At 40.9% G+C, this 13,387-nt stretch overlaps 1 protein-coding gene across 2 annotated transcripts; it reads left to right on the forward strand.

Moving 5' to 3' along the window:
• Positions 1 to 400: 400 nt before the first annotated feature.
• On the forward strand, positions 401 to 12,044 carry LOC138789487 (transmembrane protein 272-like). 2 transcript variants are annotated; one of them, XM_069968149.1, is made up of 6 exons: positions 401 to 448; positions 4,714 to 4,750; positions 5,307 to 5,366; positions 7,773 to 7,949; positions 9,633 to 9,801; positions 11,826 to 12,044. In XM_069968149.1, exons 2-6 carry the CDS (start codon positions 4,723 to 4,725, stop codon positions 11,833 to 11,835), a joined length of 444 nt encoding a protein of 147 aa, XP_069824250.1. In that variant the 5' UTR covers positions 401 to 448; positions 4,714 to 4,722; the 3' UTR covers positions 11,836 to 12,044. The 2 variants fall into 2 exon arrangements, with proteins under 2 accessions (XP_069824250.1, XP_069824251.1); XM_069968150.1 differs by lacking the exon at positions 401 to 448 and adding an exon at positions 2,200 to 2,230.
• The last annotated feature ends 1,343 nt before the right edge of the window (positions 12,045 to 13,387 follow it).

The raw sequence follows: 13,387 nt of genomic DNA on the forward strand, positions 1-13,387 counted from the left end.
ACAGCGCTGGACCAGCCCCGAGGCAAGACACATCCCTTCCTCCTCAGCATCCCCAGTACTATAGGGGAATATCAGCAGATCCCCTTAGTTTGACCAACACATGCAACTAGTTATATTAGCAGGATTGGAGACCCATGCTGGGCTGCTAGGCTGCCGCCTTTTTTAGGCCCTGAGCCCCTTAGTCACCATAGCAACACTCATGGGCAATCACTAAGGGGTTAAGCAAGGTATATTTTCCATTTAACTGTAACAGTCTGTAATGCAACAATGCAGGGAAAACACAAAGGGGGAGGGGGGGACACTTTCATGAGGCAATGTAACTTGTAACATTTTGGAGTTCTCAGCTTCTCTAGTTTCACTTCCCATTTGACAAAATTTTCTCTTATACAAAGTTGAGGAATATGTTAGTAACCTTGTCAGTCCCGTTGTAGTCTGTTGATGATACGTGGTATGTATGTATGCTTATATGTATCCTATGTATGTATGCTTATATGTATGTTATATGTGTATGCTTATATGTATGTTATGTATGTATGCTTATATGTATCCTATGTATCAATGGCGTAGCTACAATGAAGGCAGGGAAGGCGACTGCTATGGGGCCCCTGCAGGAAGGGGGCCCGAGGAAGCCTGCCCTGCCTTCATGGTAGGTACTGACATCGGACCATTGTACCTCCAGGGGTCCAGTGGAAGAGGGACCCCCACTGCACTGTTCAGCCCCCTCACTGTAGTGCCGGGTGAGGGGGCTGAACAGAGGAGCAGGACCTGCCAGACGGCACAGGAGAGGGATGAAGGACCTTTGGGTCACATGACCCAAAGGTCCTCAATACCTATGTGAAGATCAGCCCGGACTACAGGAGGAGGAGGGGGGAAGCCTGGGAGCTGTAAGTGCTGTGTATATGTGTCAGTGAGTGTATATATGTATCTGTGGGTATATGTATATGTCAGTGAGTGTATATATGTATCTGTGGGTATATGTATATGTCAGTATATGTATGTATCTGTGGCTATATGTGTGTGTATGTCAGCAATGTCTGTAGCACTGGTGTATATGTGTGTGTATGTGTTTGTGTATGTCAGTAGTGTCTCAAGTGATTGACAGAATTGCTCCCAAAGATGTTCTGCAGCAGCTTCTATTAATGCTGGGCTATAATAAAAGAACCCACCATTAATATCTGCTGCATTTTCTTTTATTTCTGGTTGAGTATTTCTTATTACACTGAGATGATTTCCCTGTATACAGTCTATTCATGGTGTATTCATCAGCACTAGTGTAATCACATTACAGCGTATATATGTGTGTATGTCAGTGGCGTATCTGTATATATGTTAATGGTGCCTCTGTGTGTGTATATGTGCGTCATTGTCTGTGTTTGGCATGGGGGGGGGGTAGGGGAGCATACAGGATTCATGGGGCCCCATACAGTTTTTGCTATGGGGCCCCATGAATCCTAGCTACGCCCCTGCTATGTATGTATGCTTATATGTATGTTACGTATGCATGCTATTATGTGTGTTATGTATGTATTCTTATATGTATGTTAAGTATGTATGCTTATATGTATCTTATGTATGTATACTTATATGTATCTGCCTGTTTTGTGCTATATAGTAAAAAATATGTATATTAAATTAAGACTCTATCTATCTATCTATCTATCTATCTATCTATCTATCTATCTTCACTCAATCTCAAAGCGGCACTACTTTCAATAGTGTGGGTGCCCGTAGATAGGTCCCGACCACGGACCAAACAAATACAGTTCAGAAAAATACTCCACAGCAACTCCAATGCGTGTCAAACGTGATTCAAATTTATTCCATCTTGTGGTGTATCAAAGCAATAGTGCAGCACAGCAAATCAATATGCGACATTTCGACAGTCTCTCACTGTGCTTGAAAATGACAGTGAGAGACTGTCGAAACGTCGCATATTGATTTGCTGTGCTGCACTATTGCTTTGATACACCACACGATGGAATAAATTTGAATCACATTTGACACGCATTAGAGTTGCCGTGGAGTATTTTTCTGAACTGTATCTATCTATCTATCTATCTATCTATCTACATAGAAGATTGTCGGCAGAAAAAGACAACTGGGTCCATCTAGTCTGCCCTTTCAGTATTTTCTTTCTTATTATCTTAGGATAGATATATGTTTATCCCAGACGTGTTTAAATTCTGTTATTGTAGATTTACCAACCACCTCTGCTGGAAGTTTGTTCCAGGTATCTACTACTCTTTCAGTAAAATAATATTTTCTCACATTGCTTCTGATCTTTCCCGCAACTAACCTCTCACTGTGTCCTCTGGTTCTTGAGCTCAGTTTTTTACTAAAAACACTTCCCTCCTGAACCTTATTTAGTCCTTTAACATACTTAAAGGCTTCTATCATGTCCCCCCTTTCCCTTCTTTCCTCCAGACTATACAGATTCAAATCCTTCAGTCTTTCCTGATATGGTTTATGCCTCACACCCTCCACCATTTTTGTAGCCCGTCTTTGGACCCGCTCTATTTTATCAATGTCCTTTTTCAGGTGAGGTCTCCAGAACTGGACACAGTATTCCAGATGTGGCCTCACCAGAGCTCTATAGAGCGGGATCACAATCTCCCTCTTCCTACTGGTTATACAGCTCAGCATGCGATTTGCTTTCCCCACCGCCCGGTTGCACTGGTGACTCATTTTAAGGCTGTCAGAAATCACTGCTCCTAAATCCTTCTCTTCTAAAGTCTTTTCCAACACAAAACTGCCAATGTGATACTTGGATAGAGGATTCCTTCTCCCCAAGTGCATTATTTTACATTTGGAAACATTGAACTTCAATTTCCAATGTTTGGACCACTTATCTAGCAAAGCTAAATCGTTTTCCATATTACTGACACCTCCAGGAACATCAGACCTGTTGCACTTTTGTGTCATCAGCAAACAGACAAACTTTACCTACCAACCCTTCTCCTATGTCACTTACAAACATATTAAAAAGAATAGGACCCAGAACAGACCCTTGAGGTACACCACATGTAACCAGTCTCTGCTCGGAATATACACCATTAACAACAACCCTCTGATATCTATCCTTCAGCCAACCACAAATCCACTGAACTATCCAGGGATTAAAGGGGTAGTCCACAAAAATGTTTTTTCTTTCAAATCAACTGGTGCCATAAAGTGCCAGAGATTTGTAATTCACTTCTATTAAAAAATCTTAAGTCTTCCAGTACTTATCAGCTGATGTGTGTCTGCTGTGTTTTCTTTCCTGTCTGACCCAGTGCTCTCTGTTGCCTCCTCTGTCTATGTCAGGAACTGTCCAAAGCAGGAGCAAATCCCCATAGAAAACCTCTCCTGCTCTCCAGACTGGAAATAATACAACTTCCTGTTGGGTATACAGCAGCTGATAAGTACTGGAAGGCTTGAGATTTTTTAATAGAAGTAAATTACAAATCTCTGGCACTTTATGGCAGCAGTTGATTTGAAAGAAAAATTTTTTGGTGAACTACCCCTTTAAGTCCAATTTTCTCCAACTTCTCTATCAGATCTTTATGGGGAACTGTATCAAAAGCTTTGCTGAAGTCCAGATAGGCGATATCCACAGCACCACCTTCATCCAGCACTTTTGTGGCATAATCAAAGAAATCAATGAGATTAGTCTGACATGATCGGCCCTCAGTAAAGCCATGCTGGTTTGGATCCATCAAATTGTTGATTCTTAGGTGATCCATTATCTTCTTTTTTAGAAGAGTTTCCATCATTTTCACTACTACAGATGTCAGGCTCACTGGCCTGTAGTTACTGGGCTCTTCTCTACTCCTCTTCTTGTGGATTGGTATAACATTGGCCATTCTCCAATCATCGGGGACATCTCCTGTTAGCAGGAATTGGTTATACAGATCTGTCAGGGGGGCAGCAATCACAGATCCCAGTTCCTGGGATGGACGCCATCTGGACCCATCGACTTATTCAGCTTTAAACGGGCAAGTTCCTCTGCAACTTCAGTCTCTGAAAATACTGGAGCCGAACCCATATAGCTGGAGGCAATGCTGTGTCCAACCATCCTGTGATTGTGAAGGCCACCTTCTGAAAACACTGAGCACCTTCACATCTATCTATCTTCTATCACCTATCTATCTCTCTCGCTCTATCTATCTCCTATCTCTCTATTATCTATCTATCTATCTATCTCCTATCTATCTATCTATCTATCTATCTATCTATCTATCTATCTATCTATCTATCTCCTATCTATCTATCTCCTATCTATCTATCTATCTATCTATCTATCTATCTATCTATCTATCTCCTATCTATCTCCTATCTATCTATCTCCTATCTATCTCCTATCTATCTATCTATCTATCTATCTATCTATCTATCTATCTATCTATCTCCTATCTATCTCCTATCTATCTCCTATCTATCTATCTATCTATCTATCTATCTATCTATCTATCTATCTATCTCCTATCTATCTATCTTCTATCTATCTATCTATCTATCTATCTCCTATCTATTATCTATCTATATATCTCCTATCTATCTATCTATCTATCTATCTATCTATCTATCTATCTATCTATTATCTATCTATCTATCTATCTATCCATCCATCTCCTATCTATCTATCTATCTATCTTCTATTTATCTATCTATCTATCTATCGGTTCAAAAAATAGATTTATCCATCCATCTTTCATGTAAATATATGTTTTGCAGACTGGAAAAATGGACTCCTCCAGTTCTAATAACCTATGTAAGTGTGTATTCTTTTTAACTCTCTCAGTATGTGTTGAAATTAGAGCAATAAAGCATAAGGGTAGTGGGATCTAGCAGGTTCTCTCCTAATTATTTATTTGGTAGAGAGGATATTATTTATTTCAGGAGACATAGTGAGAATTATTATTCATTTCAGGAGGCATAGTGAGAATTATTATTTATTTCAGGAGGCAGAGTTGCTGTCATTATTTATTTCAGGAGGCAGAGTTGCTATCATTATTTATTTCAGGAGGCAGAGTTGCTGTCATTATTTATTTCAGGAGGCAGACTGTTATTATTTATTTCAGGGGGCAAAGTGATATATTATTAGGAAATATTATATATTCAGGAAATTGAGTGACCATTATTATTTGTTTCTGGGTACATGGAGGGCAATATTATTTATTTAAGGAAGCAGAGAGGCCGGCACATCCAAGTCATGCAACAAAATATTTTGTGTGGCTGTGGAACTATATTATTACACAAAATAGCTGTGGGAACATAACCTAAGGTTTTATACAAAATATAATGATTTAAATCTTTTTGATCTCTAGGTTTACAAATAATTTCGTATATCATCTGGATTGGATTAAGCGCAGCTTTGATTGCAATGGGTAAGTGATATTAAATATGTCATTACATTTTAGACTTGCCCTAATTCATACCCAGGTCTAGCGTCATGAGAAGGCCATACTGTGCAATTGCCGAAAAACCCCTCCCCTGCTTCAGCAATGCAGATCAGAGGGAAATCTGTGCCAGTTAAAGAGGTTATCCAGGATTAGCAAAAACTGTTTATTTCTTGCATAAACAGCGCCACCCCTGTCCTCAGGTTGTGGGTGGTATTACAATTCAGCGTCATTCACTTCAATGGAACTGAACTGCAATACTACATCCAAACTGAGGAGAAGTGCTGTTTCTGAAAGAAAGAGGCCATGTTTTTCTAAGCCTGGATGAGCCCTAATTCCATACACCGATTTCAAGACACAAGGAGAAAGATGGCGTCACAAATTCACTACTTTTCTGTGATGCAACCTATACTCAGTTAAAAAACATAAGCAGGTAGGCCCTCGTAAGCGTTTTCTATGTACCCTGATGACATCACTCTGGGGGAGGGGCTTGAGCATAGAGGTTAGTTCCAGCCAATCCTCCTGAGGTAGCATAGATGGTGTGTAGTCTCCAGAAAGAGGGAGGAGCTAGGAAGCTGGAGACAACACCACATTATGTAGTTCTATCTTTCTTCATTTCCTGCTAGGGGTAAATCAAGTAAAAACCGCTGAAGCCAGTATTATTAGTGATAACTCTATATTAGTAAGTTATATGTCTTTGGATTTTTTTTTATTACTTAAAACTATTTCCTTATCCCAGAGTACCCCTTTAAGCAGCCTTTATGTTGACAATCTGTACATTCTTACTACTGGTTAATAATGTGCGCAATGTAAACCTATCCAAGATGTTAAGTATTCAACTCCCAGTCTTTTTTTTTTTTTTTTTTACTTTTTGAGAAGAATTGTGAAAAGGCACCTCTCCCCACATTTCCATGTTCCAGATTTCCATTAAAGGGTTTATCTAGTAATTTTTTTTTATTTTTTAAATCAACTGGTTTCAAAAAGTTATTTAGATTTATAATTTACTTATATTTAAAAATCTCCAGTCTTCCAGTACTTATCAGCTGCTGCATGTCCTGCAGGAAGTGGTGTATTCTTTCCAGGCTGACACAGTGCTCTCTGCTGCCACCTATGTCCGAGACAGGAACTGTCTAGAGCAGCAGCAAATCCCCATAGAAAACCCTTCCTGCTCTGGACAGTTAGAGATGTCAGCAGAGAGCACTGTGTCAGACTGGAAAGAATACACCACTTCCTGCAGGACATACAGCAGCTGATAGGTACTGGAAGACTTGAGATTTTTAAATAGAAGTAAATTACAAATCTAAATAACTTTCTAAAACCAGTTGATTTGAAAGAAAAAGATTTTCACTGGACAAACCCTTTAAAGACAATGTCCATTTGCAAGTTCATTTCACGAAAGTAAACGGGACTGACATGCCCTGTGTGCAGCAGAACTTTGTGCATCAGGGGCATAGCTAGAGGCTCATGGGCCCTGGAGCAAAATATGAATGATGCACAAGACAAGGGAGGCACACTATGGGCTATGGACAGCACAGGGAGGCACACTATGGGCTATGTACAGCACAGGGAGGCACACTTTGGGCTATGTACAGCACAGGGGGGCACACTATAGGATATGTACAGCACAGGGAGGCACACTATGGGCTATGTACAGCACAGGGAGGCACACTATGGGCTATGTACAGCACAGGGGGCACACTATGGGATATGTACAGCACAGGGAGGCACACTATGGGATATGTACAGCACAGGGAGGCACACTATGGGCTACGTACAGCACAGGGGACACACTATGGACTATGTACAGCACAGGGAGCACACTATGGGCTATGTACAGCACAGGGTGCACACTATGGGCTATGTACAGCACAGGGAGGCACACTATGGGCTACGTACAGCACAGGGAGCACACTATGGGCTATGTACAGCACGGGGGCACACTATGGGCTACGTACAGCACAGGGAGCACACTATGGGCTATGTACAGCACGGGGGCACACTATGGACTATGTTCAGCACAGGGAGGCACACTATGGGCTAATCCAGCATACACTTTATGCAGTGTGTGTTACAATCTGCTAACGGAATTGCTGGGTCTGTGAGAACCATCGGTACAGTTACAGCTGCACTCAATAAGGTGATGGGGGCTGTGCGGCCCCCCTTGATTACGGGCCAGGTCACAGGTGTGACCCCTGAGACCTCTATAGCTACGCCACTGCTTGTCTCAATTCAGGTTCAACAGCTCCATATTATGGACACAAAGCTTGACCTGACAGGTGTCAGTCCGGTGATGAGACCTGTGGTCAGGCTGGGGCCTATATAATAGCCAGGCTCAAGATCAGTTTTGTTTTAATAATTAAATGAAAACTAACCTGTTTCTTTACCTATCTACAGGAGCCATCTATAAAGATGATTGTCCAGTCCAGCCACGCATACCCATATTTCTTATGGTCACTGGAGTCACACACTTGGTGATTGGATTTTTGTTTTGTCTAAAATGCGGTTTTGACATATGCACCGAAATTCTAAAAGGCATGATTGGAATGTTCAGCTTTGTTTGGTTTATAATAGGTAGGTATTTATGAGAATTTGCATATTAACCAATAGTGGAAGATTACAATGGAACCAGACATGGCCTCCCAATATAAAAGTCATGACAGGAACTGTCCAGAGCAGGAGAGGTTTTCTATGAGGATTTGTTTGCTGCTGCTCTGGACAGTTCCCATCTCGGACAGAGATAGCAGCAGAGAGCACTGTGTCAAAATGGAAGGGGAACTCCACTTCCTGCAGGGCATACGGCGGCTAATAATTACTGGAAGAGTTGAATTTTTCAATAGAAATAAATTTACAAATCTGTACAACTTTCTGACACCAGTTGATTTAAAAACATTTATTATCAAACTACCGTGTTTTATCTTTTTAAATCAGAATGACAACCAAAAACATCCAAATGACCTTGATCAAAAGTTTACATACCCCAGTCCTTAATATCATGTGTTGCCCCCTCTAACATCAATGACAGCTTAAAGTCTTTTGTGGTAGTTGTGGATGAGGCTCTTTATTTTCTCAGATAGTAAAGCTGCCCATTCTTTTTGCCCATTCCTGGAGTGTCTTGTATGAACTGCATGCCTGAGATCTACCTGGAGTGGCTCAATGAGATTGAGGTCAGGAGACTCATATACCCACTCCAGAACCTTCACTTTGTTCTGATATCCAAGGGATTGATAATGCCAGTCAGCAGCGTTCCAAATCAGGGGCTGTGTAAAAACCACAGTCAGGTAGAACAACAAAACTTTCGGACAGAAAAATAGGCTGCATGGTCGAGTCGCCAGAAGAAAGCCATCGCTGCCACAAAGTATCTCGCCTACAATATGCCAAACAGCACAGAGACAAGCCTCAAAACTTCTGGAACAAGGTCATTTGGAAGGATGAGACCAAAACTTTTTGGCCACCACCATAAATGTTACACTTGGCGAGGTGTCAACAAGGCCTACAATGAAAAGAGCACCATTCCTACTGTAAAGCGAAGAGGTGCTGATATTTTGGGGATGTGTGAGCTACAAAGGCTCAGGAAACTTGGTCAGAGTTAAAGGAAAGATGAGGTCAGAGTTAAAGGAAAGATGAATGCAGCCGGTTATCAGCAAATACTGGAGGCAAATTTGCGCCCATCATCCCTGGGGCTGCGCATGGGATGTACTTGGACGTTCCAACATGAGAATGATCCAAAACACAAAGCCAAATCAAGCTGTCATTGGCTACAGCAGAACAAAGTGAAGGTTCTGGAGTGGCCATCTCAGTCTCCTGACCTCAATCTCATTGAGCCACTCTGGGGAGGTCTCAAGTGGACAGTTCATGTAAGACAGTCAGGAATTTTCTGGAACTGGAGGCTTTTTGCCAAGAAAAATGGTCAGCTTTACCATCTGAGAAAATAAAGAGCCTCATCCACAACACTTTTGATCAGTCATTTGGATGGTTTTGGTTGTCATTATGATTTAAAAAGAGAAAAAAAACAGTAGTGGCTTCACCCAACCACTAACCATGAGTGGTGGGAAAAAAAAGTTTGTGTGTCATCATTTACGTTCTCTGAAAAAAAAACAAGAAGGCAAAAATTCTGCCGGGGTGGGGTACCTGGTAGATGGGACTCTAGCAATTTGGGGTCCCAGAATCTTTACGCTTCGCTGTGTATGCCTAATGTAATTGAAACACAAAAATATGTCATTATTTAAGGATCTATTTTTTTTATCTCCATTTTAGGCAGTGTTTGGGTGTTCAGTCTGTATCATGACCAGAAGGGCCCGGACCAATGTGACCAGAATCTCTACTATTTTGCCTTTGGGTACTTGATATTAGAATATGTTTTTATTGGCCTAGGCCTGATAATTCCATGCTTTCGTTGGTCACTAAGAACATTTTGGTATGAGAGGTGAGTTGTTTTTTATCGTTGTTGGGTTTTTTTTCTTATTTTTTTTGTGTGTGTGGGGGGGTGTTATTTAAAATATATATTTATTATAGTTATTTAGCTTGAGGAGAAATATTTTTATGTTAGAGAAGTATTCTGTAGAAAATAAAATTTTTTTGTTCATTTCTTTCATAAAGTTAAATAACTAAGGCTGGGTTCTTACTACGTTTTTTAAAAATAATTTTTTTTTCATCTGTTAGATATGAAACGGATAAAAAAACAGATGAATCAAAACGTTTTGTTTTTTTTACGTACACAAAAATAAGGTCAAGTATGTTTTTGTGTGCGTAAAAAAAAAAAGCTGCGTTTTGATCCCTTTTTTTATAATGGAAATCAATGGAAAAACAGATGCACACAATTGCATCCGGTTTTCCATCAGTTTTTTGCTAAATCGAATGAAAAAAACAAATTGCAAATATGTAGTGTGTACCCAGCCTAACTTTGTAATATAACTTTAAAATTTTTTTTTTAATGTTTTTGTTGACTGGCAGCAGCAGCACAGCCCCTCTGCTGCCTCCAGTGGCCGTGTTTGGAACTGACGGGCTTCAGAAGCCCTGGTCTTGGTTAGATAAACTGATCTCCTTTTCTGCCTCCCATTCGGCAGTATAAAAGGCTTCTTACACATCAACAATCTATTACTTTTTACATTCTTTTTTACTGTTTTTAGTGATTTTTATACACAAACATGTAAAGTAAATGCAGGCTGCATCCTTTCTGCATGCCTTGGAGCCCCCGCTACACTAGGAATTCATGTAATGATATTATTGCGTTCCCTAGCAAATAGCAGCTCTTCCTCAATTTGCTCACTGAGTAGTGTGTTTAGGGTTTTAAAGGGTGTAAAGCAGGGATGGAGAACCTTCAGCCCTCCTGCTGTTGCAAAACTACAATTCCCATCATGCCTTGACAGCCAAAGCTAAACCTTTGACTGCCCAGGCATGGGAATTGTAGTTTTGCAACAGCTGAAGGGCCAATGGTTCCTCATCCCTGGTGTAAAGCATTGGTCTGATTGTGGGAGTCCACCCACTTGGATTACCCTCTGATCCCAAAAAATGGAAGCCTGAGTCTCACTTGGAATGGAGCAGTGAGTCTCACAAGTATGCTGAGGCTCTATTCATTGTCTATGGAGCTACCAGAGATAGTTGAACACATACATGCCACTTATCCCCAATCTTGTGGACAGAGTATAAATGTTATAAATTGGAATATCCTTTTAAATAATAGGAAATTGATCATGTCACTTCCCTAACACAATACTCTGAGTTTGCTGCATTGGTAAGTTGTAATAGGAGATTGTTAAAGGGGTTATCCAGCAAAAATCTTTTTTGTTCAAATCAACCGGTTTGTATATTTGTAATTTACTATTTAAAATGTTCAAGTCTTCCCCTACTTATCAGCTGCTGTGTGTCCTGCACGAAGTGGTGTTTTCTTTTCAGTATGACATAGTGCTCTCTGCTGCCACCTCTGTCCATGTCAGAAACTGTCTAGAGCAGTAGAAAACCCCTGTTCTTTCCTGCTCTGGACAGTTCCTCTCTCAGACAGGCGTGGCAGCAGAGAGCACTGTCAGACTGGAAACAATACACCACTTCCTGCAGGACATACAGCAGCTGATAAGTACTGAAAGACTTGAGATTTTTAAATAGAAGTAAATTTCAAATCTATAAAACTTCCTGAAACCAGTTGATTTGAAGAAGAAGAAAAAAAAAAGATTTACACTGGAGCACCCCTTTAATTTGACAGTGCGCTGTAATAAACTAGTATTGCAGTGTACTGTACAAGCAATCACATAGCCAAGTTTCCTTGGGGAACTAAAAAAAAGTTTTAAAAAACGTAAATAAAATTCCCCATGGTAAACATTCTAAAAAAAACCCCTTTAGCTATTTTTCAAATAACAAAAAATTACAAATTAGATATAATTGGTATCACTGTATGTGTGAACGTCCACGCTCCTGTGCTACTTGCTAATGATGATCTTTCTCATTGTGTTTTAGGTTGGATTGATAAACCACATACAGAAATAAAGGCAAAAATTGCCAGAAGGTTCAACCATTTTAGTAAATTGAACATTAAATGTCAGAATTGTTCAGATCTGAAAAATTTACAGAAATTAAAATTTCCACATTTATCGGTTATTTCGCTTCGTGATATCTGTAACTGGACTACGGACTTTGCTTACATACTTTTTATAGTAATAAAATTGTGACGTGTAACTATGGAGCAGATTCTTCATTTGGTAATAGGAAGTAATATCTTAACAAGTGCAGATTACTCTGGAGTCCGTCCTGGAGCCGTGAGTCAGATTCCCCCCCGATACTGCAGTGTCTTCATTTCTTAGAAGAGATGCCAGTGGAGGAGAAGTAAAGTGTAAGCTCATAAGATAGCTGGGGCCTTGCGTCTGCGAGACTGAGCTTTGTGCAGTGTCCTAGGACCAATCTCCCAGCTGCAATGTTATATAGGTTGTAGAATGTATCCAGATAACTCATTCCTGCTTGGATATTGGGAAAGGGAACCTGTCACCGGGGACGTGGGCACACAGCCTACCTGACCTCCCCGTTGCCGACCCCGGATACTTACCCTTTCTGACGAGTCCCTCTCCTGGAGAGTCCGACACCCATAGAGAATGAATGGAGCTGTCATTCTCTATGGGCGTCGGACTTATCTCAGCAGTGCGCACACGCAGGGCTTTAGACGCTGATATCTTTGTCCCCGGACCGGCTCCAGGAGCAGGACTCGCCGGAAAGGGTAAGTATCCGGGGGCTGCACCCGGGGGTCGGGCCGGCTCTGTGCCCACGTCCCCGGTGACAGGTTTCCTTTAAACACATAGGGGGAGATTTATCAAACATGGTGTAAAGTGAAACTGGCTCAGTTGCCCCTAGCAACCAATCAGATTCCACCTTTCATTCCTCACAGACTACAGTGTTGCCTTGGATTATGAGCATAATTCGTTCCGGGACCGCGCTTGTAATCCAAATCTACTCTTAAACCAAAGCAAAACTTTCTATAAGAAATCACTGAAATGCAGACAATTGGTTCCACACCCCAAAAATAATGATTTTTTTTTATTTAGAAAAACAGGTAAAACAGATGAAACAAACATTTAGAACAGCTGAATATATGATATTATAAGGTACAGTATATCAATCAGCATGTGGAGTATAATGTATAGTAAGGGCATAAACCTGATAACACAGCAGCAGTTTGTGGATACAGGATGGAGGTACAGATCCCCATTATGGTGTGGATGGGAAACACAAGGGCTGACAGAGACTACAGGGAGTATGAAGGACTGAGCAGGGTGTAGAGTGAGCACAGTATATAGCAGCACTCTCTGTCTGGGGAGCTATGAAGAGATTACCTCCACAGTCCTGTCCCCTGATGTAAGCCCCAGCCTGAAGTGGATCTGCTATGATTTGGAAGGTGAGGGAGATTTCTTGGTTCAGAGTACAGAGCTGTAGATAATAGGAGAGGAAAGGATTTCGGTCTCCAGCTTCTTAAAAAGTACAAAATTTTATTGAAGCATCAACATCTAAAAATCCAAAATTAAAAACACGCC

This window comes from Dendropsophus ebraccatus, chromosome 4, assembly GCF_027789765.1.
Source record: "Dendropsophus ebraccatus isolate aDenEbr1 chromosome 4, aDenEbr1.pat, whole genome shotgun sequence".
In the NCBI taxonomy this organism is placed as follows: Eukaryota; Metazoa; Chordata; class Amphibia; order Anura; family Hylidae; genus Dendropsophus; species Dendropsophus ebraccatus.

Coding starts and splice junctions, on each gene's coding strand:
- LOC138789487 (XM_069968149.1), top strand. CDS start 4,723: ATGGACTCCTCCAGTTCTAATAACCTAT. Junction 5,367..7,772: donor CGCAGCTTTGATTGCAATGG/GTAAGTGATATT, acceptor ACCTATCTACAG/GAGCCATCTATAAAGATGAT. Junction 7,950..9,632: donor CTTTGTTTGGTTTATAATAG/GTAGGTATTTAT, acceptor TCTCCATTTTAG/GCAGTGTTTGGGTGTTCAGT.